Source organism: Cavia porcellus, unplaced genomic scaffold (assembly GCF_034190915.1).
Source record: "Cavia porcellus strain 051 isolate PalLab524CR breed Dunkin Hartley unplaced genomic scaffold, mCavPor4.1 scaffold_31, whole genome shotgun sequence".
Classification (NCBI taxonomy): Eukaryota; Metazoa; Chordata; class Mammalia; order Rodentia; family Caviidae; genus Cavia; species Cavia porcellus.
The window spans coordinates 37,775,055-37,801,760 of NW_026947514.1; the positions used below are offsets into that span (position 1 = coordinate 37,775,055).

At 40.8% G+C, this 26,706-nt stretch overlaps 1 protein-coding gene across 3 annotated transcripts in view; it reads left to right on the plus strand.

The window, feature by feature from the left end:
• The first annotated feature begins 746 nt into the window (after positions 1-746).
• Positions 747-26,706, plus strand: part of Ppp2r5e (protein phosphatase 2 regulatory subunit B'epsilon) — a 165,729-nt gene continuing 139,769 nt past the window's right edge. Inside the window, exons 1-2 of one of the 3 annotated variants that reach the window (XM_003472326.5) lie at positions 747-880; positions 3,072-3,235. In XM_003472326.5, the coding sequence (XP_003472374.1) occupies positions 3,079-3,235 (157 nt within the window). In that variant the 5' untranslated portion in view covers positions 747-880; positions 3,072-3,078. Of the gene's footprint in view, positions 881-3,071; positions 3,236-26,706 lie in introns of those variants that run through there. The other 2 variants (XM_013155274.3, XM_063240998.1) reach the window with 2 other exon arrangements.

Genomic DNA, 26,706 nt, shown 5'->3' on the forward strand with positions numbered 1-26,706 from the left:
ACGGTTGCCGCGGTGCACAGTCTTAGGGTACCCGGACGCCCGCCGGAAGCTGCAGCCGTGCTGCCCCGGTTCGCGGCTGCATCCGGGTTCCTCACACTCCGACCCAATCCTCGGCTTTCTCTCTTTCCACCCTCTTGTGTACCCCCCCCCTCCTCGCGCCGCCAATCCCAGATCAGCTCTCAGTCGAACATGCTGGTAAGGGAGTGAAGGCAGACGCCGGCCAATGAGGCCTTGCTTCCCGTTTAAAGTACCCAATGGGTGGCTGTCGGGGGCGGGTGCTGCTAGCAAGGAGGCTCGGTTGCGCGTGTGCCATGGACTCAGCCGCCCGGTGATATTGACAATAGGAGAGAGAAAGGGGCATTGACGAAGACCCACCGCAGGTAGCCAACGGCGGCTCTGGCAGCGGCGGCTGTAGCTCCAGCGGCTCCTCCTCCTTCTCCCGACTCCTCCGCCCGCTGCCGCTGCAGATCCAGTCTTCCTCCCTCCCTTCCCCCCTCCCCACGTCGCCGCCGGGTCCGGGGCAACGAGCTGAGGCGCCGCCCGCCGGGAATGTGAGCAAAGAGCCACCGGCGGAGCCGCAACAGGGTCGGTGCCGATTTGATGGGACGGGCCCGCGGGGGAGGATCGTGAGGCCGCCGCCGCCGCCGCCGCCGCCGGAGCGCTGAGGTTCGGGTCCGGCCGTGAGGCCTACAGGCGCCGCCGCTGCCGCCGCCGCGGAACCGAGGGGACGCCTTACAGGACCGCCGTCGCCCCGGACTCCCAGCCGCTGCCCGGACCTCCCCCTGCGCCCCGACCCTGCCGCCGCTGCCGCGACCCGTTCGCCCATCTCCCGCACCTCGGAACCACAGATCGTCTTAGATTCTTCCTCAGAAGCTTCAAGGTAACTTTGTCCCTTCGGCCCCGCGGTTCGCCCGCTTCCCTTCTTCCTCCCGAGCAGCCTGCGGAGCGCCGGACTTGGGAAGGCCCGGCCCAGGCAGCGAGGGGTGCAGCGGGGTGGGGTGTGCGCTCCCACTTGTCTGATCTACCTGCAGATGCTTCTGATGAGTCTTCTCCTTCGCTGGTCTTCCTTTCTCCATTTTTTCACCTTTTGGGATTTTAGGGGGTTTCTGTCCCCCTTTACTCCCGGGGGGTGGGCAGGGGAAGCGGGGGATTTGGAGTAGCCGCGATTTTCCCTGAGGCTTGGGGTGTAGGTAAGTATCTGTACGCAAACCACTTCCCTGCCCTCCACCCCCGGATTATCCCGAGCCTTAGAAATGCCCAGTGTCCCCTGCTTAGTGTGATAAAGCGCCTGGCTCCATGGCCAGGTGAAACCTGTTTCCCTGGGCTTTGCTGCCTATGTTCAGTTTTACAGTGTTCTAGGGCTGAGATCCTTGACGTTTATTCTGAACTGCAGATGTAAGGGACAAATGATTTTTAAAAAGCTACTTAGAGATCGTCATTGGAAATGGCTAATGAGGAATAAAAAAGAGATAAGAAGAGTGGTAGAGAATCCAGATTTATTGAAATCTTATGTTGTTAGGGTTAGAATGAGGTCTAAATAATTGAGGTACAAAAATCTGCCGCTAAATTTACAACATACAAATGTGACATGCAGGTTCTTGCTGATGCAGGCATCCTATTTTAAAGTGGTTTTACATTTTTCCATAGTATTCAAAGTTTGCAATTCCAGTTTGCATTTGTCACACTGTTATTATTTTTGAGTCAGGGTCTTGCTGTGTAGTTTAGATGGTCTTGAACTCGCTGTGGAGCCCAGGCTGGCCTCAATCTGAAGTGATCCACCTGCCTCAGCCTCCCTAGTGCTGGGATTCCAGGCGTGATCCACCATGCCAGGCTCATCATATTACTATATTTTTAAGGCTAACGTAGGTATTAAGCATTACTTATTAGACGAAAACCGAAAACTTAAAAATCCCTAACCCCAATGAAATCTGAACCTCAAACATAGCCTTCTCCACCTCCACCTCAGGTGTTTTTACTGTTTTTACTTTGTCAGGATCCAGGTAATTCAGAGAACTTTTTAGCCTTACACATTTGGGAAGAAGCTTCCTTACTCTTTCATATAGGAGTTAAAAAACTTGTCTTATGTATTGGAATGACAGGTGAGTAATTACCTTGCATCGTTTCCCCTGTACACAATATTTCTATCCACATCTGTCATTAATCTTACGGGGAACCTCAAAGCCCCGGGAATGATGACATCCACTTACTTGGTGAATGGAATTGAGCTTACTGCTTGTTACTTTGGGGAAATACCTTTCGTTTTAGTAATTGGAGAGTGTTGAAAATTGCAAAACACCGTTCAGTTTTCATCAGTTTGATGGAATGAAAATTGGTGTTTGAACTTCAGGATCTAAACCTCAAGGAAACTCCACGTGGTGGTCCAAGGCTGTGAAGTTATATTACAGTTAATCTTGGTGCTAGGTTTCATTATAGTTTGTTTAGTAAGCTTTAATAACTTAGATGGCTTCATTCAAAGGGAAAACTTCTTTGAAATGATTTAAACGGTGCCCTTCGTGTGTTCTGTTTAATATCCCGTCTTCATTTGCAGTGTGGTGATTTATTGTGGCAAATGCAGCACATTTCATTTAGAGTCCTGCTCAGATAGTTTCAGTAATAGTGAATTTCACTGTGCTGTGGCATGTTGGTGTAGATTCTTACAGTATAGTTTCAGCTCCAGAATTCATTCATAGTATTAAGTGTTTGGGGAAAGTGTCTCCGTGGAAGTTTTCCAGTTGCAGAATAGCTCCAAAATTACTTTTAGAATCAAGATGAAAAGAGTTTTGCAGTTAAAATGAGTAGACAGCATAGAAAGGTCAAGTCTAGATGAACATCTTATTAATGCTTTTAAAAAAGTAGTATAATACATGAGAGATACAAATCTACTTACATGATAGTAACTTTTTTGCATCAAATTTTCCTATTTGTAAGACTTTTTAAAATTGATTGTATTCACGTTCATTGACACATACTGGCATGTTCATTAATAGTACCTTTGGGAGATTGAGAGTTGTATAGTTGGACATACATGCTTGCACCTTGGGAACATGTTTCTGACACCTCTTTTTCTTCAGTAGGGATATGTCCTCAGCACCAACTACTCCTCCATCAGTGGATAAAGTAGACGGATTTTCTCGGAAGTCCGTCAGAAAAGCCAGACAGAAGAGGTCACAAAGTTCCTCACAGTTTAGGTCTCAAGGCAAGCCTATTGAGTTAACACCTCTGCCGCTGCTAAAAGGTAAGGCTTCGGGCCAGCTCCACTCTTTTTCAGTGCATCTTTAGTATTTCCTTGTGATTTCTTTTTGTAGACTTTCCTGTTTGTTCAAGTTCTGTGTTGCAAACTGAAAGGGTGGGAGGCTTCCCTGAAGTAGTGTGTGACCACTTGTACCCCCTCACCTTTTAAAAGATCTCGGTTTGGGCTGGGGATGTAGCTCAGTGGCAGAACACTTGTGTAGTATGCATGAGGTCCTGGGTTCAGTTCCTGGTACTGGAAAAATAAGCAAGGAAAAATAAGATTGAATCTAAATGGCCGAGGACAAGCAAAAGAAACTAGAAAATTTCTCCTGATAAGTGGAAAAATAAATGGTAGAGATGTGTAGGTCTGTGTTTTTCATTTTTTTCTTTGGTATGTAGGTGGATGCACTTTTTGCAATGACAACTACAAATCATATTCTTATGAAGTGTAGAACCTAGTAAAGGAGACAGTACCAATAACTTACACAAAGAAAATGGTGTTTGAAAAAATACATTTTTAGAAATTAAGAAAACATACGTAGTTTATAAATGATTCCATGCATTCTTATTTTGAAATGGTATAAACACAAAGTATGTGATGATCATACTTGCTTAATACATTTGTTTTCCTTCAGAGTGCTTTAAGAATAATTTTTTAATGTGAGATCTGTTTTTGCCTAAGTTAGACCTGTTGACCTATTTGAATATGTGGATTCTTTTTGTCCTTTTAAATTGTCATTTACTTGCTTCCTGTTTATGAACAAGCATTATTTGAAACTACTTGTAACAGTGTGGAAACTGTGACACTCTCTTTGGAGATGGAGTGTAGTTTACTGAGGATGCTGAGGGGGGAGGCTTCAGTTAACTCAAAGGAAACCAGGCAACCTGGCTGAGGAGTTCGTTAATGCACATTGAGTTCTGCAACAGTTTGTGAAATCAGAAGGAATTATAAGAAAAGCTGAAATGTGACTAGAAAAGATCCTCCAAGTTTAGCATAGGATATTTCAAGTTTCTCTTTTCCCTATGTGAACTTTTATTTTAAAGAGGAGATTCATAAATAAGATTCCAATGTTTATATTAAATCAGTGAAAATAGTCATTACTGTAAGGATGATATGTCTGTCTACCAGTTAGTGAAAAACAAACTTTTTAGAGCTTTGAGGGAGAGATTTTGACTAAAGATTTTATTAGTAAAAATGAAAGTAGCTTGTAAGAGGCTTTGGAGGAAAATGAAAGAGAAATTCTAGGGATAAAACTAAGCATGCCAGAAATACAAGATTGGAAGACAGTAGATTGTTTTGCAACTTGTTTAATATAGAGTAGAAATGTAGCAATTATTAGCGTCATATCTGGTGAAAGAAATACTCTCTGGGAAGCCTAGATTAAACTTTTTGTAGGATTACAAGAAATTTTACCTTTTTTTTTTTTTCTTTTATTGGTACCCGGGATCGAACTCATGACCACACACGTGCAAGGCAGGTGCTTATGTCACTGAGCTAAATCGCCAGCCGAGAAGAAATTTTAAAACATTAATTTGTAAGCCTATAAACACTTAAATTAAAATCTGACTAACCATTTACGGCAAAAGTATTGGTTGTGTGGGTAGTGAAAGGTGTGCTTGAGAATTTTTATGCATGCTATCACACTTTTTTGTCTTATTTCTCTTTTCATTGTGAGAAATAGACACATATACAATGTACCATTTTTAAGTTTGCAACTCAGCGTCAGCATTAAGTAGATCTACATCCTTGTGCAGCATCTCCACCACCCATCTCCAGGAGCATCCTGTCTTCCTGGATTGATACTTTGTCCATCAAGCATTTTGTTTTTTTGCTATCCCTACCCCCTGGCAACTGCTATTCTACCTTTTGTCTCCATGAATTCCACTGGGTACCACTGATAAGTGGAGACAGGCAACATTTGTCCTTTCCGAGTGGCTGGTTTCACTTAGCATCCTCTCCTAGGTTTACCCGCGTGGTAGCGTGTGTCAGAATTTCATTCTTTTCTATGGCTGAGGAATATTTCAGTGTGTATATGTGCCACAGCCTATCTATCAGTGGATGTTGGGTTGCTTCCACCTTTTGGGTGTTATAAATAATGCCACTGTGACCATAGGTATAAAAATAATTGTTCTGGTCTCTGCTCTCATTTCTTTTGGGTGTGTGGCTAGAAATAGAAGTGCTGGATTATGTGTTTAATTTCTTGAGGAGTGGCCACACTTTTGTATAGCACCTGCACCACTTTCATCCCCATTGCAGGGCCATGGGAGCTAAGTTCTTCATGTCCTCACTAACGCTTGGTGATTCTGTTTGTTTGCCAAAACCATTGGAATGGGCATGGAGTGGAGTTTCACTGTGATTTTGATTTACATTTACCTAATAATTGGTGATGCTGAGCTCTGTGTGTATGCTGGCCATGTATGTATCATTTTTAAAGGGAAGCATAGTACTAAAAGATCTCTGCTTTCCAAGGATATTGTTTGTGTGAATTGGTGTACTTTGCCAGCAAGGGAGAATTAGAAAGCAACAGGACACATCCACAAGCCTCATTCTAGACTGACACAGTGACTCTTGTGTAGCTAGCATGTTCTGGGCGAGTTGTTTAGAAAGCATTCTGTAAATTAGATTTCCATGTGTATCTACAGAATGACATAAAGAGCAGTAGTCAGAGACAAGACTATAGGAATGTGTGTTTGCTTTTTAGAATGCATGTGAAGAGTGTGAAATGAAGACATTTATTTTCCTCATAGTGGATTGACTTATCTCCTTATGGTGGGCTGGCTTATGTGTGCATTGTATTCTCACCAACTTTTTGGAAGAAAATTTCTTGAAGTCTTGGATGTTGAACCTAGGGCATTACAGAGTTAATGAAGCTTTCTACCACTGACATACATCCCTAGGCCTTTGGAAGTAATTTACAGAATGGAAAGAGAATTATAGGAGTTTATTCTCTAGGACTTTGGTTTTTGTGTGTGTGTGTGTGTGGGGGGAGGTTTGGTGTATTTGAGACAGGATCTCACTATGTAGTGCAGGCTGGTTTTGAACTGGCTTTTGTAGCTAGCTCTGAGGCTGGCCACAAGCTTGTAGTGATGATCCTCCTGCCTCAGTCTCCTGAGCGCTGGCAACATTATCCATGTGTCACCAAGCCCCGCTGTAGGCCTTTGTTTTGGTTTGGCCACTGGCTTAGGAAAAACCAGCATAAACTGTTCCAAATGAGGGATACTGATTTAGTTTTCTATAGTATTTGTTTTTCTTTTTCTTTCTTTCTTTTTTTTTTTTTTTTTTATGGTACCAGGGATCAAACTCACAACCTCACACTTGCCAGTCAGGCACTTAGGCCACTGAGCTAAATCCCTGGTCCTTTTCTTTTCTTTCTTTCTTTCCTTTTTTTTGAGACAGGGCCTTGCTATATAGTTCAGGCTGGCCATGAACTCACTGCTTAGGCCAGGCTGATCATGAACCTAGTGGCTATCCTCATGCCTGAGCCTCCTCAGTGGTGGGATTACAGGTGAATATGTCATGCCTACCTTTGCAGTATTTCTCTGACTAAATTTGAAGGTTTAAATTTATTTGAGGTGCAACATAAATTGTAATTGAGTTGTAAAGAATACAGTAGGTTGAGCATGGGATAGCATGCCTACAGTCCCAGTAGGTGGGTAGCTGAGGCAGGAGGATTGTGAGTTCAGGTCTATCCTGGGCTAGATAGTGAGTTCAAAGCCAGTAATGGCCATCCTCCACTACCTAGCAAGGTCCTGTCTCAAAAAAAAAATGCAAAGGGCATGTCCTCAAGCTCTAATTCCAGAGGAGTTTGAATATAGAAATTATGTAAACATAATTAGCTCTTAATATATAGTTTTTGCAATCTCAGGGATTAGATATTCATTCATCACTTGGCTTGTGTGTATTATTAGAATGCTTTATTACATGCATCATCATATTTGACAGTTTTATAAACGAAACTGTATTAATTCTTTTATTTTGAGACAGTTTCACTATGCAGTTCAGGCTGCCCTGATCTCACCTTGTAGCCCAGGCTGGCCTTGAACTTGCAAGGATCCTCCTGCTTCAGCCTCCCAAGTGCTGGGATTACAGGTGTGTGCCACCATAACTGGCTAAGCTGCATTAATTTTTAGCTGTTGCAGGTTTGTTTACTGACAGAACTATAACATATACTCTAGGTTTTAGCCAAAATGCCAAGAAGCCAGTGTAACATATAGTGAAAGGAAAGTTTCTTGCTTTGCCGTTTTCCTAAAATTTGGGTTTGAAATTTGTGTTATTGATATTATTTTCTGTGGAGAGCGACACCAGCACATAGCTCTGTGTAATTATATAGTGAGTGATCGAGCTTTTCTTTAGATAAGTTCCATGGTAAACTTTGTGAATATAGGCATTAGAATTCTCTCCATCTTTGTATACTGCTAAAAGTAGTTTTGTAAGGTTCTAAAATTTCTGAATATGAAGGACTGATCTGTTTTGCTGGTAAGGAACATCCTGTAAAGGTTGGTGCATCAGGTGCTTGCTGGGAAAGTAAAGACTTGGCTGTGTTCTTTATACCATCACAACACCACAGTGACATGAGCTTTGACAGCTATCCGGGTAAGCTGCTGCAAAATGACAGACTCAACTCAGGCAAACCCTGACACACAAATTCATGTGCACACACGCGCGTACATTTCTGTTAATAACTAATAATAGTACCTGGGTGGGTAATTCATGTTTCCCCTTCAACCCATAATCCCATGCTTTGTTTCCTTTTATCTTTTGTTTGTTTGTTTGTTTCTTGAGGCTGGGTCTTACTATGCAATTAGGCTGACCTTTAACTCACTATGTAGCTGAGGCTGCCGTGGACTCACAGTGATTCTCCTGCCTGAGCCTCCTGTGCCACCATGCCCGGCTTCCTTTTATCTTTGAGTTTAAATTATTCTGTATATTTAGATTTGAGTGCAATATGTTTGCAAAACTCCATCTTTGAAGATGGAGTTACAATGAAATGACATTATTCTTTCTTGCCTTCCAAAGTATGTTTCTCAGGCATTTTATAGTCGTTTGGACAGTCAGTGAGAAACACTGGGAGGGTTGTTCCACCCATGCTGTTGACTCTTCTGTAATGAAACACTTTTTCCTATTTATTTTTTGGGTTCTGTGGATCAAACTTAAGCCTAGGGTCTCGCACATACTAATGTAGGTGTGCTACCTCTGAGCTGTACCCTTTCCAAAACCACTTAAAAACTTTTTGGGCCTAAGATTCATCTTGCATTTTTATTTTTTAGCATGTGAGTTTCTAAGAACTTAAAGAATTACTGTTTAAAGCTAGTTTTTGTGCCTTTTTAGTGATTAGGTTCTTGTCATTTGTCTATATCTGCTTCGTATAGTGTAGAGCAGAATGCCTTATAATTCCACTTTTTTGTGATTTGCTGTCCTGCTAAGGTGCAAGTATGATGAAAAGTCTCTTAATGATGTCCTAGTGGCGCAGTGCTTGCCTGGCAAGTGCACGGTTCTGAGTTTGCGTCCCAGTCCTGGGGAAGGGCTTTGTTTAAGAGAATAGTGCAAACACTGTGTGCTGGCGTGAGAGTCTTAGCTCACCCGTGGCGTGCTTGTCATGGGCGAGTGGGGTGACTCCTGAAAACCTTAGTTGGCTGTAAAGTGAGGAGGGAGGTAAAATTGGTAGATGAAGTAGTAGTAACAGGTACTATCGATCGTTATAGCTGGGATTTTGGGAATGAGAATACAAATAGTATAGAATTACTATTTCATTTTCCTAGCAGAAAGTTGAAATTGGGAATTTTTCTGAAAATTATGAAGCAGGTACATAGTTCTGCAGCCATGAACTCTTTGTCAAGTTCAGAAGTCCGAGTCTGTAAATGTTTTGAACTTAATAACAATTTCTAACATCTGGAGATTTTCACCTGTGCACTACATAATGTGACAAAATACCATTATTTACATTTTCGTAAAAAATATACGATTGAATTTCTAAAAGTATAGAAGGTTAAATCACCCTCTGAACTTTGTTCTGCTAGTTCCTTTCCCAGAAGCAGCCAGTGCTAATAACTCTTACAATAGGCTTCTTTAACCCTTGATTGAATTTGACATGCAGTGGGCAGCCTGAAATTGTGAAAAATTTTAGGAGTGTGTATGTCTTTTTTTAAGAAGGGGAATTGGTAGCTTTTTTCAGGTTCTCAAAGGGGTATTAGACTCAAAAGGGGTATAAAACAATTGATCTATTTGTATATTGGATGAATGGTATGTATTCTTTAGGCATATAAATTGGTGGTTTGTGTTGTTTTAAAAAATAACCATAAGCTTTGCTTTTGAATTGGAAGAACTTCTGTAAGTTAATGTGTTAAAGCTGAGTTTTGCACCATTTAAGAGAATATGGCAATATTTTTCTTTTGCAGAAGGAATTATAAGGTATTGCACAAAACCAAACAACAAACTACATTATTTTTTGTTTGAAAGTTTACACTCAGTTGTAGTGAAGACATAATTTCATTCTCTTTTGCATAGGAGTATTTTTTCTTTATATGTTCTGATAGTTTGTTTCTTCTGTTGCACAGAAAAAACTTTCCATACAAATTTATCTTGGTCAGAAGAAATAGAGAAGTGCTTTTAATTTACATATCAGTTTAGAGTAAAAGCTTGCATTTATATTGCAATCTGTTGATGTTTGATGACTACAGGTTGAATGAATATCCTTTAATTGAAATGGTTGGGATTTTGGATTTTGGAGTGTTTGCATGTACAGTTGTCCCTTGAATAATGTGGACGTTGGAGGCACTGAGTCTGTGGTTGACACCCAGTCTCACGTGGTGAGGCAGCATTATCTGGCTGTCCTCAGGAGGGTTTGCTTGTTTCTTGCATCCTCTCAATGTTCTGGGCATTTCGTGGAGGATGCTGTGATGAGGATGGAGCCTGTCACGTTTGCTGTGTGTTGCGTATGTACTGCCTTGAACTGGACCTCAGCAGGTCCTGTAACTTGCTGCCTCTGTGTCTCTTTCCCCTTTGATAGTGTCACAGTCGTCCAGTCCCTTAGGCTTATAGGTACTTCCTAGGGTCATTTTTCTGTGTGGCAGTCCAGGGTACAACTACATTGGCCCTGGGGTCTTTCTGCTGGCAGAAGTATGGCCATTTCTTACACTCAGTCATCCTCCTGTTCTTAAACTTTCCTTGTGATGACTTTCTTGTCCCTGACAGCTTGGGCCACCAACTTGAAGCCTCCAGCTCTTTGAGCTCTGTCCATGGTGCCGGGTCCCCTCTACTTCTGGAATCTATAGAAATCTGATACCACACTGTTGACAGGAAGTCATACAGACGGCAGTCAGTGAACACATATTTTGTATTTTACACGGATTATATGCAGTGTAAAATGTGTAATGTCATAAGAATTCAGTTTTTACTGTACTTTGCAGTTTACTGGCCAGATGAACTGCTCATATAGAGATTCACGTGGCTCTAAGTGACCATGACTCTCAACTGTGCATTCACAGTGGGAGCCATAAGAGATGCGAGTCTTACAGTGGTACAGGATATACTGCAGTTAATGTTACGCTCTTACGCTTTCATCTTGTGTTTGTTTACATTTCTGTCCACTGAATGGTACCATGTATGATCCGTGTTTGTGTGGGTAAGTTTTGATAAATGTTAACTTTTCATAAAATTTGCATATATTATGACAGTAAATAATAAACAGACTGTTGTATTTTATTACATAGTATATGCATAATGTCATACTTTTCTCTTAATTTTTCCATGTTTTAGGCTATAAGTTTCATCTGTGTGTTGATTTTCAAATTGGCTCAATCCCCTCCCTCTGTGTGTGAGTTGACCTGCGTGTTTGAAGTCTGGGTTGTCCAAGGCTCACTTGTACACAACCTAAGTCTAAACAGGAATTGTATGTATGTTTTATATGTACCTTATGTACATGGCCCAAAGATAATTTTGTACAGTATTTTTGGTGCACATACATTTTAACTGCAACCTGTCATGTGAGTTCATGTGTGGAACTTTCCAGCTTGTGGCATTGTTTCAGATTTTGTAGCATGTTGAATTTCAGGTTTGTTGGGGACCATAGATTCATAATGGCTAGTTTTACATACTTCCCTAAGGGATGAATGGAGCTTTGGGATTACTAGTGTCACCCTTTTGAGATTGCCCACTCTCCCATTAGGGGTGGGCCACCCTCTCCCACCTGCTAAGACTAAGACATAAGACCATGAAGATTAAGTTTTAGTAAGACTAAAGACCTCCAGGGAATGATCCTAGCATAAGACCACCTCCCAACATCTGGTTGTTCCAGATCCCTGCTGCACCCACTTTGTCTCTTGTTCTTTATTCCTCTGTGCACAGGAAAACCTGGCAGGAGATTGGAGCCTGCTGCAGGCTTCTCGGATGAGGGTGCTCAACCTGTACTTTTTAGCCTAAGGTTCATGGATTTCTAGTTGGGACACAATAGATGGTTCCCAGGACTTTATATGCAGTATTTTCTTGTGCATTGTTATGTTGGAGTAGAGAATACATTGCTTTCATTGGTTCTCAAAGATTTAGTCCTTTCTTGCTTGCTTCCTATAGTTAAGAGCTTTTGGCTTACTAGACTGGAAGATGGAGAATTAGTGTTATTATGTAGAGTATTGTGTTAGCTTATGTGTGAATGCACTCGTGGACCCTTCCCCTAACACATTGTAAACTGGGAAGAGAATTACTCACGGTGGCTCTTTCCAGGGTGTAAGTAGAGCAGGTACACATGGAAGCACCAGATGAATGTTCTCATGAGTAAGGTGGTCCTTCATGTTCTGCTTAAGATTTTTTCCGAGTCTATCATTTTTTTGAGTTTTTTTGAGTTAAATGCGGCCTCCTTAAGTATCATCCTTGATAGTTTAAAAAGTATTCTTTGAAGTTTCTCTTACCCCATTTTTTTTTAATAATCTGAAGTTATCTATCTTTGATTGTTTACTTGTATGCTACCTTTCTTTATTAAAATATAATCCTTGATGTAGAAACCTTATTTCTTTTCCCTCTCTGGCCTAGGTTAGTTTCTTGTACATAGTTGGTATTCAACAAATATTTTTTAGTATGTGATGAGCATTGCTAGTTGACATCTAGGTTGATAGCTGATTAATAAATACTAGCCATAAAAAAATAAATACTAGCCTTACAGGCACTTAATTTCCTTCTTAAATATTGAGCCCCCCTCCCTCCTCAATCGAGGTCAGTTTTATTTTAACTTATAATTTACACTAAAGTATAAATCTATTTAATGAGAGTCTTGTCTTTGTATTGTTTCCTTTTGTTTTTTGTAGTACCTTGGATTGAATCCAGAGCTTTTGGGCTGAGCTACCCCCCAACCCTTTTTTATTTTTTTTAAAGATAGACATTGGTAAATCACTAACTTGTTCAGGCTGGGATTGAATTTAGAATCCTGTGCCTCAGTTTCTCACACTACGTGATTACAAGAATTGGCTGCCCACCCTGCCAGAAACCTTTTTTATTTTGAAGGGATCAAATTAGTTAGTGTTCAGTTAAAATACTGGCTTTGTGCTCTGGTAATGCTGCATTTTTTGGGTAAAAATAAAAGAGGTGATATCTTGTGGAGAGAAGAGGGAGTGGGTTTTATATTTAATAAGCTAGGAGAGATTCCATGTACTTTGGGATTTATCACTTGGTCTTACAGAAGTAAAGATACTAAGTGAAACCCATTTTTTTCTGCTGCTGTTTAGGGACTGATTATAGGCAAATGAGATCAGCAAATTTCACATATTATAAGAGACCAGCATATTTAAATATTGCTCTGGACATTCAGAGCAGAGTTTTGTGGTCAAATTTTCTTTTTTGTCGTTTGTAAACTTATAATTTATAATAAGGTTGGTTATATCAGAAGGTTTCGTAGTACATGAAAAAGGTCTGTAAGGTTTCTAGATATTTCAAAAAGGCTTTGGTGCTTTTGTTTGCAAAGATGACATCTTTTACTAAAACATTTTTCTGCCTTTTGTATCTGAAGGTTTTTTTATAAAGCAAATTTAGGATTTTATTTTTATTTCATAGTAGAGCTGGACATCTTAATGAGCAACATAACTTGCATACATTACCCAAAGAAGACAGATGGCTCCCATCAGGTAGGAATGCAAGCCTGGGGTCATCTGTACCTATTTCAAATTAAGTTCTGGGGTTACTATTCATAGCCAGTGGACTTTTACACCTTAGTTTTCTTGTCTCTTTAAGGTTGGGAGACCAATAGAAACCACCTCATAGTGTCAAAATAAATATCATTTACCTGCTTCAGCAGATAAAATATTTAATTCAGTGGTGGATGCATTGTAGGCATTTAAGAGTATTAACTACTGTAATTATTGGAAAAGCTGCAGAAGGGAAATGCTTATTAGTGTTTTCAGTTGATTTTTTTTTTAATTCATTACACAGATTATTTCCATTTAGGGACATAAAATGTGGCACATGAAGAGCTATGAAAATTAAACTTCTAAAGCAAAAAGGAGAAGCATTTCTTCTGGAATGATCTTAGCTTTGCTATGTATTGAATGTTAGTTTCAGACTGACTTCTTGTTTCTGGGGAATATTCTAAAGTGGCTAATAGAATACTTTTTTTTTTTTTTTTTTTTTTTGTCTTTTTCCTTTTTATCGGTACCGGGGATCGAACTCACGACCGCCTGCTTGCAAGGCAGGTGCTTATGCCGCTGAGCTAAATCCCCAGCCCCTAATAGAATACTTTTAAGAGAAATTCCATATGTGCAAAATCACCAGATAAAATTATCCCTACGTAAACTTATTTTGGTAGTTGTCTGCCAAAGTAGAATCTCCAAACTTTTCTCCTACTTTTTTTCTTTTTTGGCACCATGGATTGAACTCACGACCTTGCACTTGCCAGGCAGGCACTTGTGCCGCTGAGCTAAACCCCTGGCCCCTTTTTTTTGAGACAGAGTTTTGCTATGTAGGTCAGGCTGTCCTTGGACTCACAGGGATCCCCCTGCCTTAGCCTCCTGAGTCGGGGATTACAGGTGTGTGTCACCACGCTCATAGCTTGGGTCTAAAAGTTGAAAGGGGAGATTCGAGTTGTGCTTGTTGGTGAGAAGTAGGTTGGCGGTCAGTGAAGGATAAGTGTTCGTTGCCTCTGCTGTGTGCCAGGCACTGTGCCACATGGTGTCATACCTCACGTGTTCCTGCTGGCTTGAGCCACTGGTGGTATATGCACTGTCCCGTGGTGGGAGGGCTGGCTTGTCCCACTCCACATTGCCTGATGGAACCACAGTGACACATATACCAGTGGTGGCTCATAGCCGCCCAGCAGTGTGACGTGAATCTGGGCCGTGTCGTGAACACCTTCTGACAACACAAAGAGCCAGTTGTGGCTCTTGTTACCGTGCCCACTCATGCAGGGGGAGGCCTGGGTGGGACCCAGGCTACCTGGCTCCAAAGTGGCCCGTGTCTGGTGCCTTGTGACTGAACCATAAATTAGCCCAGCTGAGAACTCTGGCTAACCAAGGTCTCACTCAGGCTGTGTTGGGAAGATTTCCTTAAGTGAATAATTTTGCTACTGATCCTTCCTAAGCACCCCGAAAGTTGCAGGAAGGCTGAAGTGGTGAGGAAGAGCGGAGCCAGGGGAGCAGCCAGGTCTGCAGCAGCTCGGTGGGGCTGGGGGCTGGGGGCGGGGGCGACTCTGACTCTATAGGCCAGGCAGAAAGAGAAGCCGGGGATGAGGTGGGGATGCTGCTCAGAACCCTGATAGCCTTCAGTGACAGGTCAGGGAGCAGGAGTGTGCTGTGCTGCGACAGTGGTGTCCTTTACCATTTGCCTTCCTGTTTCTGGAGAATCGGTTGATTGTAGGAAGGGCTGGGTCTGGGCAGAGGTGATGGGCCTGGCTTTGTGAGCTGAGACTTTGTTAACCCCTTCTGTGCTTTACTTCCCACTCTGGTGAGATGGGACTCGTAACTTCAAAGGTGACTGAGGACTGAGTGGGCTGAGGTAGGTAGTTGTTTGGTGGGTGACTGGCTGCTTAGTACATAATTTGTGCCCTTTCAGTTTGCTATTGATCTTTCTTAGAGTCAGGCCCATGGACCTGGATCTTGTTTCATAATGCACAGTGTTGGGAGAGAAGAGGTCTGGCAAAAGTTCATTCGTTGTATGGGCGCCATAAAAAGATTTTTATCTCGCAGTGATGTTAAATTGTAAATTAATGAATTCGAAATCAGGGTAGCTTGTTCCTGGAACACTGTTCAAAGCAAAATGGTAGCAAAATGGTAGAGTATTAAAAAGAACGTGAAAAGGGTTGAGATTGAGACCATTTTAGGGAAAAGTATCTTTCTCTAACACAGAATGATAGGCTTTGAGTTAGTTTTTGGCTGAAGTGCCCCAGAAGGCAGTGTCTGACAGTGGTGGGGGATCCTCTCTACCATCCATCTCCCAGAAGCGGAGGCAGTGGGAATTCAGTGTGACTACTGTCCAGCGGACTCAGATGGAGCACTGGGTCTCGGGTGCAGTGCAGGCCATGGCTTCTGGTACCATCTAGAGAAGGCCGTTGGATTGCAGAGGTGCCATGCTCAGCAGTGGGTTAGCCTCAGGGTGAGTTGGCAGCTGAAAGGCTGTTAGGGGTGGACTGGTGGGGGAAGTAGCTCATAGGGTGTCTGGTCCCTGGCCCCTGCTTAGCTCTGTTCTTACTCTCTGCTTCGTGGTTGCCATGAGGTGAACATCTTTCTTCTGACCTGGACTTTTTTTGCCGTGCTGTTTCTGCCTTGTCATTGGCCTAATAGCAGTGGAGCCAGCTGACCATGTCCTGAGACTTCTGAGACCACGAGCCAGAATAAACCATTGCTTTAAGTGGTGTACGTCGGATACAGTGTGTAGCGACTAAGACATAACTAGTGCTGTGGGTTCAGGCCCCTTTATTTTCAGAAAGATGGTTATGCATCAGAAGGACTGGAGTTTATCTCTGATTTGTAGGCAAAAGTCATAGTGACTTAAACAGATTGACATGTGGGCCTTTTGTTTTGTTTTTTGGAGCCCATCTCACTATGTAATTCAGGCTGGCCTTGGACTCACTGTAGGCTAGGCTGGCCTCCAACGCAGCAGTCCTGTCTCAGCCTCCCAAGTGTTAGGAGTATCGGCATGCACTACCGTACCTGGCGGACATAGTGGACTTTGCAGTAAAAAGAAGTTTCAGTACTCAGTTTTCTGCATTGTCTTCCATACAGTCATCTGTCTATATTTTCTCTGTTATTGCATCTACAGTGGATAGGACTGAATTTTTTTTTTTTTTTTTTAATGGTGCTGTGGTTTGAACCTCAGGACCTTGAGCATGCTAAGAAAGCTCTTTACCACAGAGGTGTATTCTCAGCCCTAAAGTTAATACATTTTGAAAAAGTAAAAATATTTAGTTTTAGATTGGCATGTTGAAATGATACATACTAATGGGCTATGTGTGATGTTTTTGAAAAGTCAGTACTTTTTATTTGAGAAATTTCAAATGCTGTGAAATCTCGCTGCCTACTGAGTTCCTCTGAAACTTGGGTAAGGATTCATATTCAGGATAGGCCTTTGGAAACAGAGCCCATGTTAGTGCACAGTTGTCCAGTGCACAGGCTTTGATTTGGGCTTCCTTATATCCTCTGGGTTTATGAACATACTTAGGACAACTTCAAAACTCTCCACCCAGCATCTTTGGGGTCCACTGTCTTCATATAGTTTACTTTAGGGTCAGTTTTAGAGTGAGTAATGGACCTGCATGGTTCTCAATTTCAGGCATCCTCACTACACAGGAGTGAGTGCAGACATGGCCTCCCTGTGCTGTCACACTGAGAGGAGTGCAGATGTGTGACGTCCGGCAGTGGAAGGTTAAAGCCTTAGAGAAAGGACCTTTGGTGTGGGCGTGATTTAGGAATGCTGAACTAATGGAGCTAAGCTTTCCTTCATGTCTTGTGCTTTAATTATAAGCTCTTCAGTTCTGGAACCATCCTTTATGATTTCCAATACCCCATCACTTTATCAACTATCTTGGGTGTCATAATATTCCTTCTTTTATGTATCCACACTCATCCTGAGCAGTAAGTTCTATGTAGTAAAAGATAATTTGTTTTTTTGTATTTGTCCACATGTCTTTGTCCACAACAGACATATACTACTGCTACTAAACTAATATTTTAATAGTAATCTGTTACTTAAAATTTTTTTTTTAATTTCAAGAAAGCTTATACTTTTAATTAAAAACAATTCAGGTGAAGTTCTAGGGTGCTGTGGCCATATCTTAAGGAGGTCTAATTGTAAATTTCCAGGTATGAGGGGCCCTAGTACAGCCTTTGGCGACTGAGAAAACTTTAATTACGCCTGGAAAAACACTGGATAGAGTTATATTTCATTATATTTAGGTTTACATCTCAACATTGTAATAGACACTTCAGATGCCTGGAATTTAGGCTTTTCTGGTTTTGTGGGATGGTTTAGATTGGTACATACTTTAGAGATACTAAGATGGGTAGATTTTTACTTACCCTTGAATTACAGTGAAGCGTGAAGGAGGCACACTGTGAGGGGTTTTCAAGTGCAGGTGTAGCAGACAGCTATGAAAGGAACCTGTGTGTGACCTGGGCACTCACTCCCATCCAAGGACCTTTAAATTCTCTTTGAAAGTGTTCTCATGGGGTGTGTGATTCAATCCATTTTGTTAACAAGTTTCTCTTGAGCACCTTACTGGGGGCACAGTGATGAGTGAAATAGGCTAAGTTTCTGCTCTTCTTGGGGAAGATGGACATTAATCAACAAAGAGGAGTCTAGCATGATACTGGAAAACTAAGCTGGCTGTTCTTGGAAGGAGTGATGTGAATTTTTCGTTCGTTTGTTTTGCTTTTTGAGATGGGGTCTTACTATGTAGTAAGACTAGCCTTGAACCTACTTTGTAGCCCAGGCCTTGTACCTGTGGTGGTCGTCCTGCCTCAGCCTCAACTGCTGGGATTGCAGGTGTGTGCTGTCACAGTGAGCTGGAAGTGATGTTATACTAAGGTCTAAATATGGAGCCTGTAGGTTGATGGGCTCACAAGGCCATGAAAACTGGGTGGGTTTAGTAAAGCAGTCAGAGCCACATCATTCTGGCTAGAATAAAGAGTGTGTCTTTGGTCCTATAGGGATTTACTACCTATAAATATACAAATATAAAATATGCAGATCACCACAGACCCCCTCCCCAGTTATGAAGAATGTTTTCTCTTCATGTTTGTGTATTCTTATATTACATTTTTTCGTTGTTCTGTGTGATGATTAATAGCATTGTGGTGGATGATACCTTGAGATAGCCTTGTTATTGGAATTGGAAAAAGTTTTCTTTTTTTTAAAAATTTTATTTAAAGAAAGACTAAACAAAACAGAAAATGGCTAGAAATAATACATACGTTAAAAGAAAAAATAAACAGAAATCACTAGTTGATATTTACATACTGTCTCTTACCTTTGTTCAGGATACAAAAGTGGAACATATAAAGTGGGAATTCAAACAGCGAGACTGCAAATAGTTCTGTTCAACTATCCAACAAAAACTTGGTAATATGGTTATCAATCCTATACACTTAAACATACATGCAGTTATCCATATCTTCATTTATGTTGAGATTAAACAAACTAAAGCAGGCTAAAATCATTCTGAACAAAGAATAATAGTATTGCTGGATTTCACATCGTGATACTCCGGGCTCAGCACTGGGTACTGTAGTATTTTTTTTTAATTTTATTTAAAGAAAGACTAAACAAAACAGAAAATGGCTAGAAATAATACATAATTTCAAAGAAAAAAATAAACAGTAAAAAATCACTAGTTGATGATTACAGATTGTCCTCTTACAAATAGTTATTCAAGATACTAAAGTGGAGCATATAAAGTGGGGATTCAAACAGTGAGACTGCAACCAGTTCTGTTCAACTATCCAACAGAAACTTAGAAATATGGTTTATCAATCCTATACACTTAAACATACATGCAGTTATCCATATCTTCAATTATGTTGAGATTGAACAAACCCAGGCAGGCTAATATCGCTCTCAACAAAGAATAATACTATTGCTGGGTGTCATATTATGATACTCCAGGATCAGCACTGGGTACTTTAGTGTCTCTTTTTCTTCAAAGTATCTGTTCATTTCATCATGTGTCATAAGATCAGTTCTCATAAATTGTTTATAGGTTCTACACATGCATGAGTCTTTTTTTTTTTGTTCAGGTGCGTGAATCCAAACACATGCATGAGTCTTAACATGTATTTCTATCCTTTCTATATTGGAGGGAGAAACAAAACAAAGCCAGACAAAACAAAACATATTCCTATAAACACATGAAATGAAAAAGACATATAAGACCGTTACACAAGGAGTTCTACCATAGTTCCTGTGTTGTCTCTTATCTTCAATAGAATTGGCTATATGATCAGACATAGTATAATTGAATATATCAGTACATAACAGTATTAATAAAAATACAACTTTACTTCAAAAACAGGCAGTAATCAAACCAGAATGTGTATTGTAGTGAGTCTTGTCATCTTCAGTGTAGTTGCCTATACTCTCAGACTTGATACTATCACTCATACCAGTTTTGAATAAAATCTGTCGATACCAAACAGCAATCAAACAAACCAGATTTAACTAAGATCAGTCATGATAAAACAGTATAAGTCATACAGGGCTCCGGAAAAAGTTTTCTTAAACCAGGAATGGTGGGACACACCTGTAATCCCAGTATTTTGTAGGCTGAGGCTGGAAGATCGCCTTGAGTTTGAGGCTAGCCTGAGCTACATAGCAAGTTCAGTGCCAGTCCAAGCTAGCAAACAAGACCTTATCTCAAAAAGCTAAAAAAGGTCAGAGTATGGCTCAGTGGCATGGTGCCTGCCTGGCAAGTACAGGGTCCTGAGTTCGATTTCTGGTACCCCCCACAAAAGGCCAAAAAAATGTTTTTTTTTTTTTTTTTTATTTAAAGAGAAAAACAAAACTAAACGAAGCAAAACAGTAAAAGGCTAAAAGTAATACAGAATTTCAAGAGAAAAAATATATAGTAAGAGTTCACCAGTTAATAGGTCACACATTGTCATCTTACAAACAGCTGTCCAGATTACAAAATTAAAGCATACAAAGTGGAGATTAATACAGTGAGATTGCAGTCAGTTCTGTTCAATGATCCAAGAAACTCAGCAATATGGTTCTCTATCCTACACATTTAAATATACTTGCAGTTATATCCTTTAGATCACTTTCCTTCCTCTCTTTTTTACGCTAACAATCACACATTTTAGTTTCCATTACTTCCACAGTTTTTATAACTTTTTCTTTGAAGAGGAAAAGAAAAAAGATTAAAAAAAGCCAAAAAACAAAAAACAAATCAAAACAAGATGGACCAAAGAAAAACCCAATATGACAAAGCAAAACAGAGTCAGTTAGATCAGGAGGATGGACATAGTATAAAATGAAAAAAAAAAAAAAAAAGGATTACTAGGTGATCAACAATGGTTACCATTATGCCTCTTGTTATAAAAATGTTTTCTTAATGTTAGCATCATGCTTGTTGTGTTTTTACAGTACTGAGGTTTTGAAAGCAAATCCTTTACTTTTTTTGCATTTAAAAAATTGGCATTTTTAGTTTTAAATTATATAGAAAATAAAATTTTAATATAAAAATGTAAAAAAAATTTAGAAAAGGTAAGTAAAATTCACCTGTAGGTTTAGCTCTGTAGATGCCACTGCATTGTTAAAAGACATGATCTTGTATGAAGGTAAACTCAGCTATTTCAAGGAAAGAGACATTATGGTAGCTACTGTTGTATCGGGTTGTCTTGTGGTGAAATACTGTGTTGTGTAAATTGTTCTGTTCTGATCTGCTTTGTTATTTCCTCTTTTATCCTAATATCTTTAAAATAAAAAAAATTTTAAAAAGACATGATCTTTTGTATTTGGGTGTTTCAGTGTACTGTTGTATAAACAGCTTGAATAATGGGGAGTATAATACAGTAGATTTAATTGTATTATGGAGGGTAGATAATTAGCACTAGAATTATTGTCAGCCTCCATTGATGTTCATTAAATAACAATTTAAGCAAGAGTAAAATCACATCTAGGGCAAGCAGTTAACGTTTGTAGTATTATGGTTATTATGAACATTATTTCAAAATAAATAATCAGAAGTATTTTATATTTGACAAACTGAATGAAGTTAAAAATCAAATTTGCTTGTCACTTGCTAATTGTCAATCTCACTGAACTATTGTCATGTAAATCGCTGAGCTTTACCTGTGCTGCTCTGTGAGTGGCAGAGTGGAGTGGAACCAGGCGCTGGGCACCAGTGCTGGCATGCAGACAGGTGTGTGGTGGTTTCAAGAGCATCCTCTGGGGTCCCGCAGACCTCAAGCTGCGGGGTGTCCAACAGAATAAAGATGAGGACTGTGGAGTTTGGAGCATGTGACAGTTCTTTTTTTTTTTTTTTTGGAGTTTTTCCTTTTTATCAGTACCAGGGATCGAAATCACGACTGCCTGCTTCTAAGGCAGGCGCTTATGCCGCTGAGCTAAACCCCCAGCCCCGACAGTTCTTAACTGACCATTGCTGAACTAGGGAGTTAAGAATTTCAAAATGGCTATATCGTTTTGTGATTAGTCAGACAATGTGGATTCCCATGGGCACAAGTCTGCAGTTGGTATTAAAATAATCTTGGTGATATATTTCTTCACCATTTTACTTAGCGGAATATTTTTTTTTGTTTTTGTGTTAGCGTAGTACGTTCCACCTACATTTCTTGGCTAAGAGTATCCCTTTCCCCCTTTTAGACAAAGGTATGTGTAATTGTGTACTGTCTCTTAAAGAGAATAATTTATGCAATTTGGGTATCAGAGTTAATGATTTTGATACTCATTTCTGCCTATAAATGTGATAATGATTAAAGATGTTTTTGCCTCTGTTGGTGGGCTTGACTCTTTTGGAGAAGACAAGTGGTAAGAACCTCCCTAGTAGGGTGGATCGCTGTGAGGATTGAGTGAGATAATACAGCCCACATGAAGACAGGGTCCAGCTCATTCGTGGTGAGGCATGTAAACATCATGTGTTTTTGCCATCATTGTTATGCATGTATGTATGTACGTATGTCTGTGTGTATGTGTTTATCTGTCCAGTTCAGAGCCTTGCACTCACTTAGGTGTGCTCAGCACTGCTGAGTACATCCCCAGCCCTGTTGTTATTTACTTACAAATGCTATTATCTGAGTCTTAAGGAGAGCTTATTAAGATGATCTCTCTTTGTATACTATGTTTAGGCAAGTACGTGTGTATTTTTAAAATCCATCTTCTGAATGTTCAAATAAGAAGTGATAGAGGAAGAGAAGAGAGGACAAGAAAAGAAAAGACTAGAAGGAAAAAGAGGAACAAAGCTTTTGTAAATGAGAGGAAGAGGGATTGGAGGAGGGGAGGGCAATGGGAAAAAAAGAAATAAGATATATCCTATGTAGATACAAAGTCTGTATAATGCATGTTACCATTATGTATGCCTAAAATGTACCGATAATATAAACATATAAAAAAATCTGTCTTTTACATGATGTAAAATAATTTATCACTAGATATTTTATTTGCTTAATGCACTTTAAAATGCACTTAAAAATTGTTTTTAAGTGAAGTAACATTTGGAAGCTGTCAGAATTAGTGCATTATACTGAACCCAAGGACTTGTCTAGCCAAGTGTGAGCTGCATTGCGTGTGACAGATGTGAAAGCATTGTGTTCACCTGTCTTCCCAGCTGGTGTGTGAGGGGAGTTGGAGGGGTTGGTGCTGGAGAGTTAGATGTATGTGATGACTTTGGATGTGGCCACCATGAGACATCCAGCGGGACAGCTGGTCATTGCCAAATGCAATTGAGAGGTTGGTGAAAGCTACTGGACAAATAGGAAATAGCTATTAACCTGACATCTTTCGTTCTATGTAAGCATAGAAAAGTCTTTTTAAAAAAATCTAAAGAAGTTATACAAAAGTATCTTCAGAGCAGGTGGCTTAGAATATGAATTTCATGTATTAACATTTTCCCCTTCATCTGTAAGTATTCAAGCTATTTTATTGAACTGAAATGACAGATTTGTGCATGTGTGATTTTGATTACCAATGAAACCTGTATTTAGTTGTTATTCAACTTAGAGTTTTCTTTTCCTTTATTCTTCCCTTACGGGAATTTGGGTTTGCTATGGTGTCCAAAGCATTCATACACCAGGATAGGAAGTAGCTTGTTGTATGTCTTTTGTTTTTGTCAAGAACAGAAAGTGTATTTACTTTCCTGCATTTTTTCCTTTCATAATGGGTTCAAGTGACCAAATGGATTCAAGTAAGATAAATGACCAATGGTGTCCTGTCCAAGTATTAGAAGTGGGTGTGTAATGAGGGGACTAAGGTTTTAAGATGGCCCTGGCTGTTGAGAGCCCTGTGTGATAGACCTGCTGTGCCAGGCAGAATCCTTTCCAAGTTACTTTCTTGAGATGAAAGATGCTGACGTTTGAATGAATATCCAAAGATTGAAAAAAAAAAATCCAGAAAAACAAAAGAAAACAGTGATTCTCTGAAAGCAGGAATGTATGTATGGTTTAAGTATATGTATGGCTAAAGTACAATTTGATTTTAACTTTTTTTAAGCTTGAGATAACGTATCAAGTTTTTTTTCTTCCCATTTGTTAAATTTTTTTTTGTCACTTAGTTTTTGTTCTGTCTGTACTCTCTTGTCTCGTTAGTTGTTTTTGTTTTGCAGGAGGGTTTGCTTGGGGCTGTACAGAGCTGTGGGCAGGTCAGAAATACAGAGGCAGCTTGGGAAGGCTGGGGAGGCTGACGATTTGTGAAGAAGTTTGTTTGTTTAGTAGGTCGAGTTACAGGCGGAGGAGAGATTTGTGGGACAGGCAGACATCATAGGAGGTCCATCCAGTATTCCTTGCACGCAGGGTGACCTAGGGCGAGTGCTCTCAGTTTTCCTCAGTTTGCTCATGTGTACGTGATGATAATATCTGTCTTACAGGATTCGTTAGAGAAGTGATTTGGCTAAAATGACCCTTGAGAAGTGCCTGACATAGGGAGGCGCTTGGTGAGGAACAGTGGCTGTACTTCCATCCTCTCGGGCGGATGCCTGTAGTGCCCTGTCTAGGGTAGTCCTCTCGGGCGGATGCCTGTAGTGCCCTGTCTAGGGTAGTCCTCTCGGGCGGATGCCTGTAGTGCCCTGTCTAGGGTAGTCCTCTCGGGCGGATGCCTGTAGTGCCCTGTCTAGGGTAGTCCTCTCGGGCGGATGCCTGTAGTGCCCTGTCTAGGGTAGTCCTCTCGGGCGGATGCCTGTAGTGCCCTGTCTAGGGTAGTCCTCTCGGGCGGATGCCTGAAGTGCCATGTCTAGGGTAGTCCGTTCCCACATTTTCATTGACTGCTCAGTGAGTCTTAAGTGAAACCCTCCTTTCAGGCAGGAAGGAGCAGTTCTTGATGTTTATAAAGCAGTGATGATTCTTACTCCTGTTTCTTTATATTCACCCTTTCCTGGTTTGAATATTAAATATTCTAGATTATTTTTTAATGAAGAGTGTGTGATGTGGTTGTCTGATAAACTGAATGCAGCTTTAATGACAGGGTCATGATTATGTGCTTTTGACAGAGCACAGTCTCTGGAAGCGAGTGGCCTTCAAAGGTTGCCAAGCACTTAGGCTCTGGTGGAGGTGTCCTTTTCCTGTTTTGTCATCAGCCACGTCAGCTGCGTGTGTGACTTGACAGTGTCTGGCACAGAGCGGACGGGGAAACTTCGCTGAAGGGATGAATGTAGAGATGGCGTGGACATCAAGACTTAGTGGGTCTTTATTGTGTAATGTTTATTTGCTTAGCTTTGAAGAGCGGAAATACACAAAGGCATCAAATGATTCCAGTGCATACTTGACAGTAAAACCAACAACACATCTTGAGCTTTACCTGGGCAGTGCAGAGCTTTGCTATCCATAACTGCTGGCACTTCGCAGCTCCTGTTGAAGTCGGGACACGCGTGAGCGACCCGCGGCCTGGAGAGTGTGAGGGCTGGCTTTATCTGGCCTCCTCTGGGCGGATCTGTGGAAGTGCGAGTGAGTTGTAGGAGACCTGTGTGGTTCCAGTGCTTCTCCTCTCCCCACTCCCTTCCCCTTAGAGGGAGTGCTGCCAGCACAGGTGCACCAGTGTGGCTCATCATGATTAATGAAAGATAAGCGCAATGAAAGCTCCCTTCTGGCCTTCTGTGTCGTTTCCTTCCTCTTGGATGGACGTTCAGTCTGTCTTTACTGTTTGCTTAGTGTATGTTCAGGAAATTTAGGAAGCTTTTAATTCTAGCTTTAGACAGGCGAAATTAAAAAGTATGCATTTGCTGTTTGCTCTGGTTTTCTCTCCCCTACCTTCCAACCCCACAATCATTAACATTTATTAACACTTCTAATATACAGGAAGAAATGAATCTCAGACAGTCTGTGCTTCTGTTCCCTCTCTAGTGCATATATAATTTAGAAGCAGAAGGATTTGATGCGCTTTTCTAAATTTTTGAGTAACATGAAAAGCACACTTTGCAGTTCATATTTTTGACTGTATTTGGGGAGATCTTCTTAGGCTAGACATCTCTTTTTCCAAGCACTTTGTTTTGCTATACATAATGCAATCAGACTCAGTCTATCCTGGGCTTTCATACTTGAAAGCCATGTCTTGAAAGCAGTGTCATTCCGAGGAGCCCCATGTGTGACCCTGAGAGGCCTTTCTTTGCTGAGAGTGTTGTCAGGAAGAGAGGCCATCAGGTTGTGTCTCCAGGAGTTTTCTTTCTTCCTGGAAACTAATTTCTGCATGTCAAACATAAACGAGGTCTGTAAACTCCGTCTAGGGCTTTCATTTAGCCATCCAAACAATTTGCTTTGGTCCCACAAAGGTCCTTTCCCCTCAGCCATTAGATAGTTAGGTTTCCCTTTTCGTCTTCTCTTGATTTTTTGAGCGAATGTGGAGTCTTCACTGCTATTGGCTTCTTTTTGGTGATAATAGAGGAGCAGTTCCAGGAATAAAGCTACTTTAATGCTGTAGTTGTAAAGTGGGCATGTAATGCAGATGTTAGATTATTTGGAGTTTGGAAAGCTCTGATACGGGGATGGAGAGGGAGAGGGTTTCTACTTGATTCATGGGGATAGCTTGGAAGAATCTTACGTACTTATTTTTGTGGAGCCGAGAATCAAACCCAGTGTTCATCCATACTAAGTATAGCTCTGACACTGAGCTATACCCCCCAGCTCCAGAATTGCATTTTAGTTTGAAAAATTGCAGCATGTAACAGTTTCAACTTTGAAAAAGAAATAGTCCAGAAGAAGAATCAAGAAAACTCTTAATAGTAGTCATCTTTAAAGGGTAGGAATACAAGGTTTTATTCTCTACTTTGACATTAAAAAATGAATTAAAAAGCAGGAGGGTGGTCATGTGTTAGGTCTGGCTGCTTAATGAGATATCAGTGAGCATTA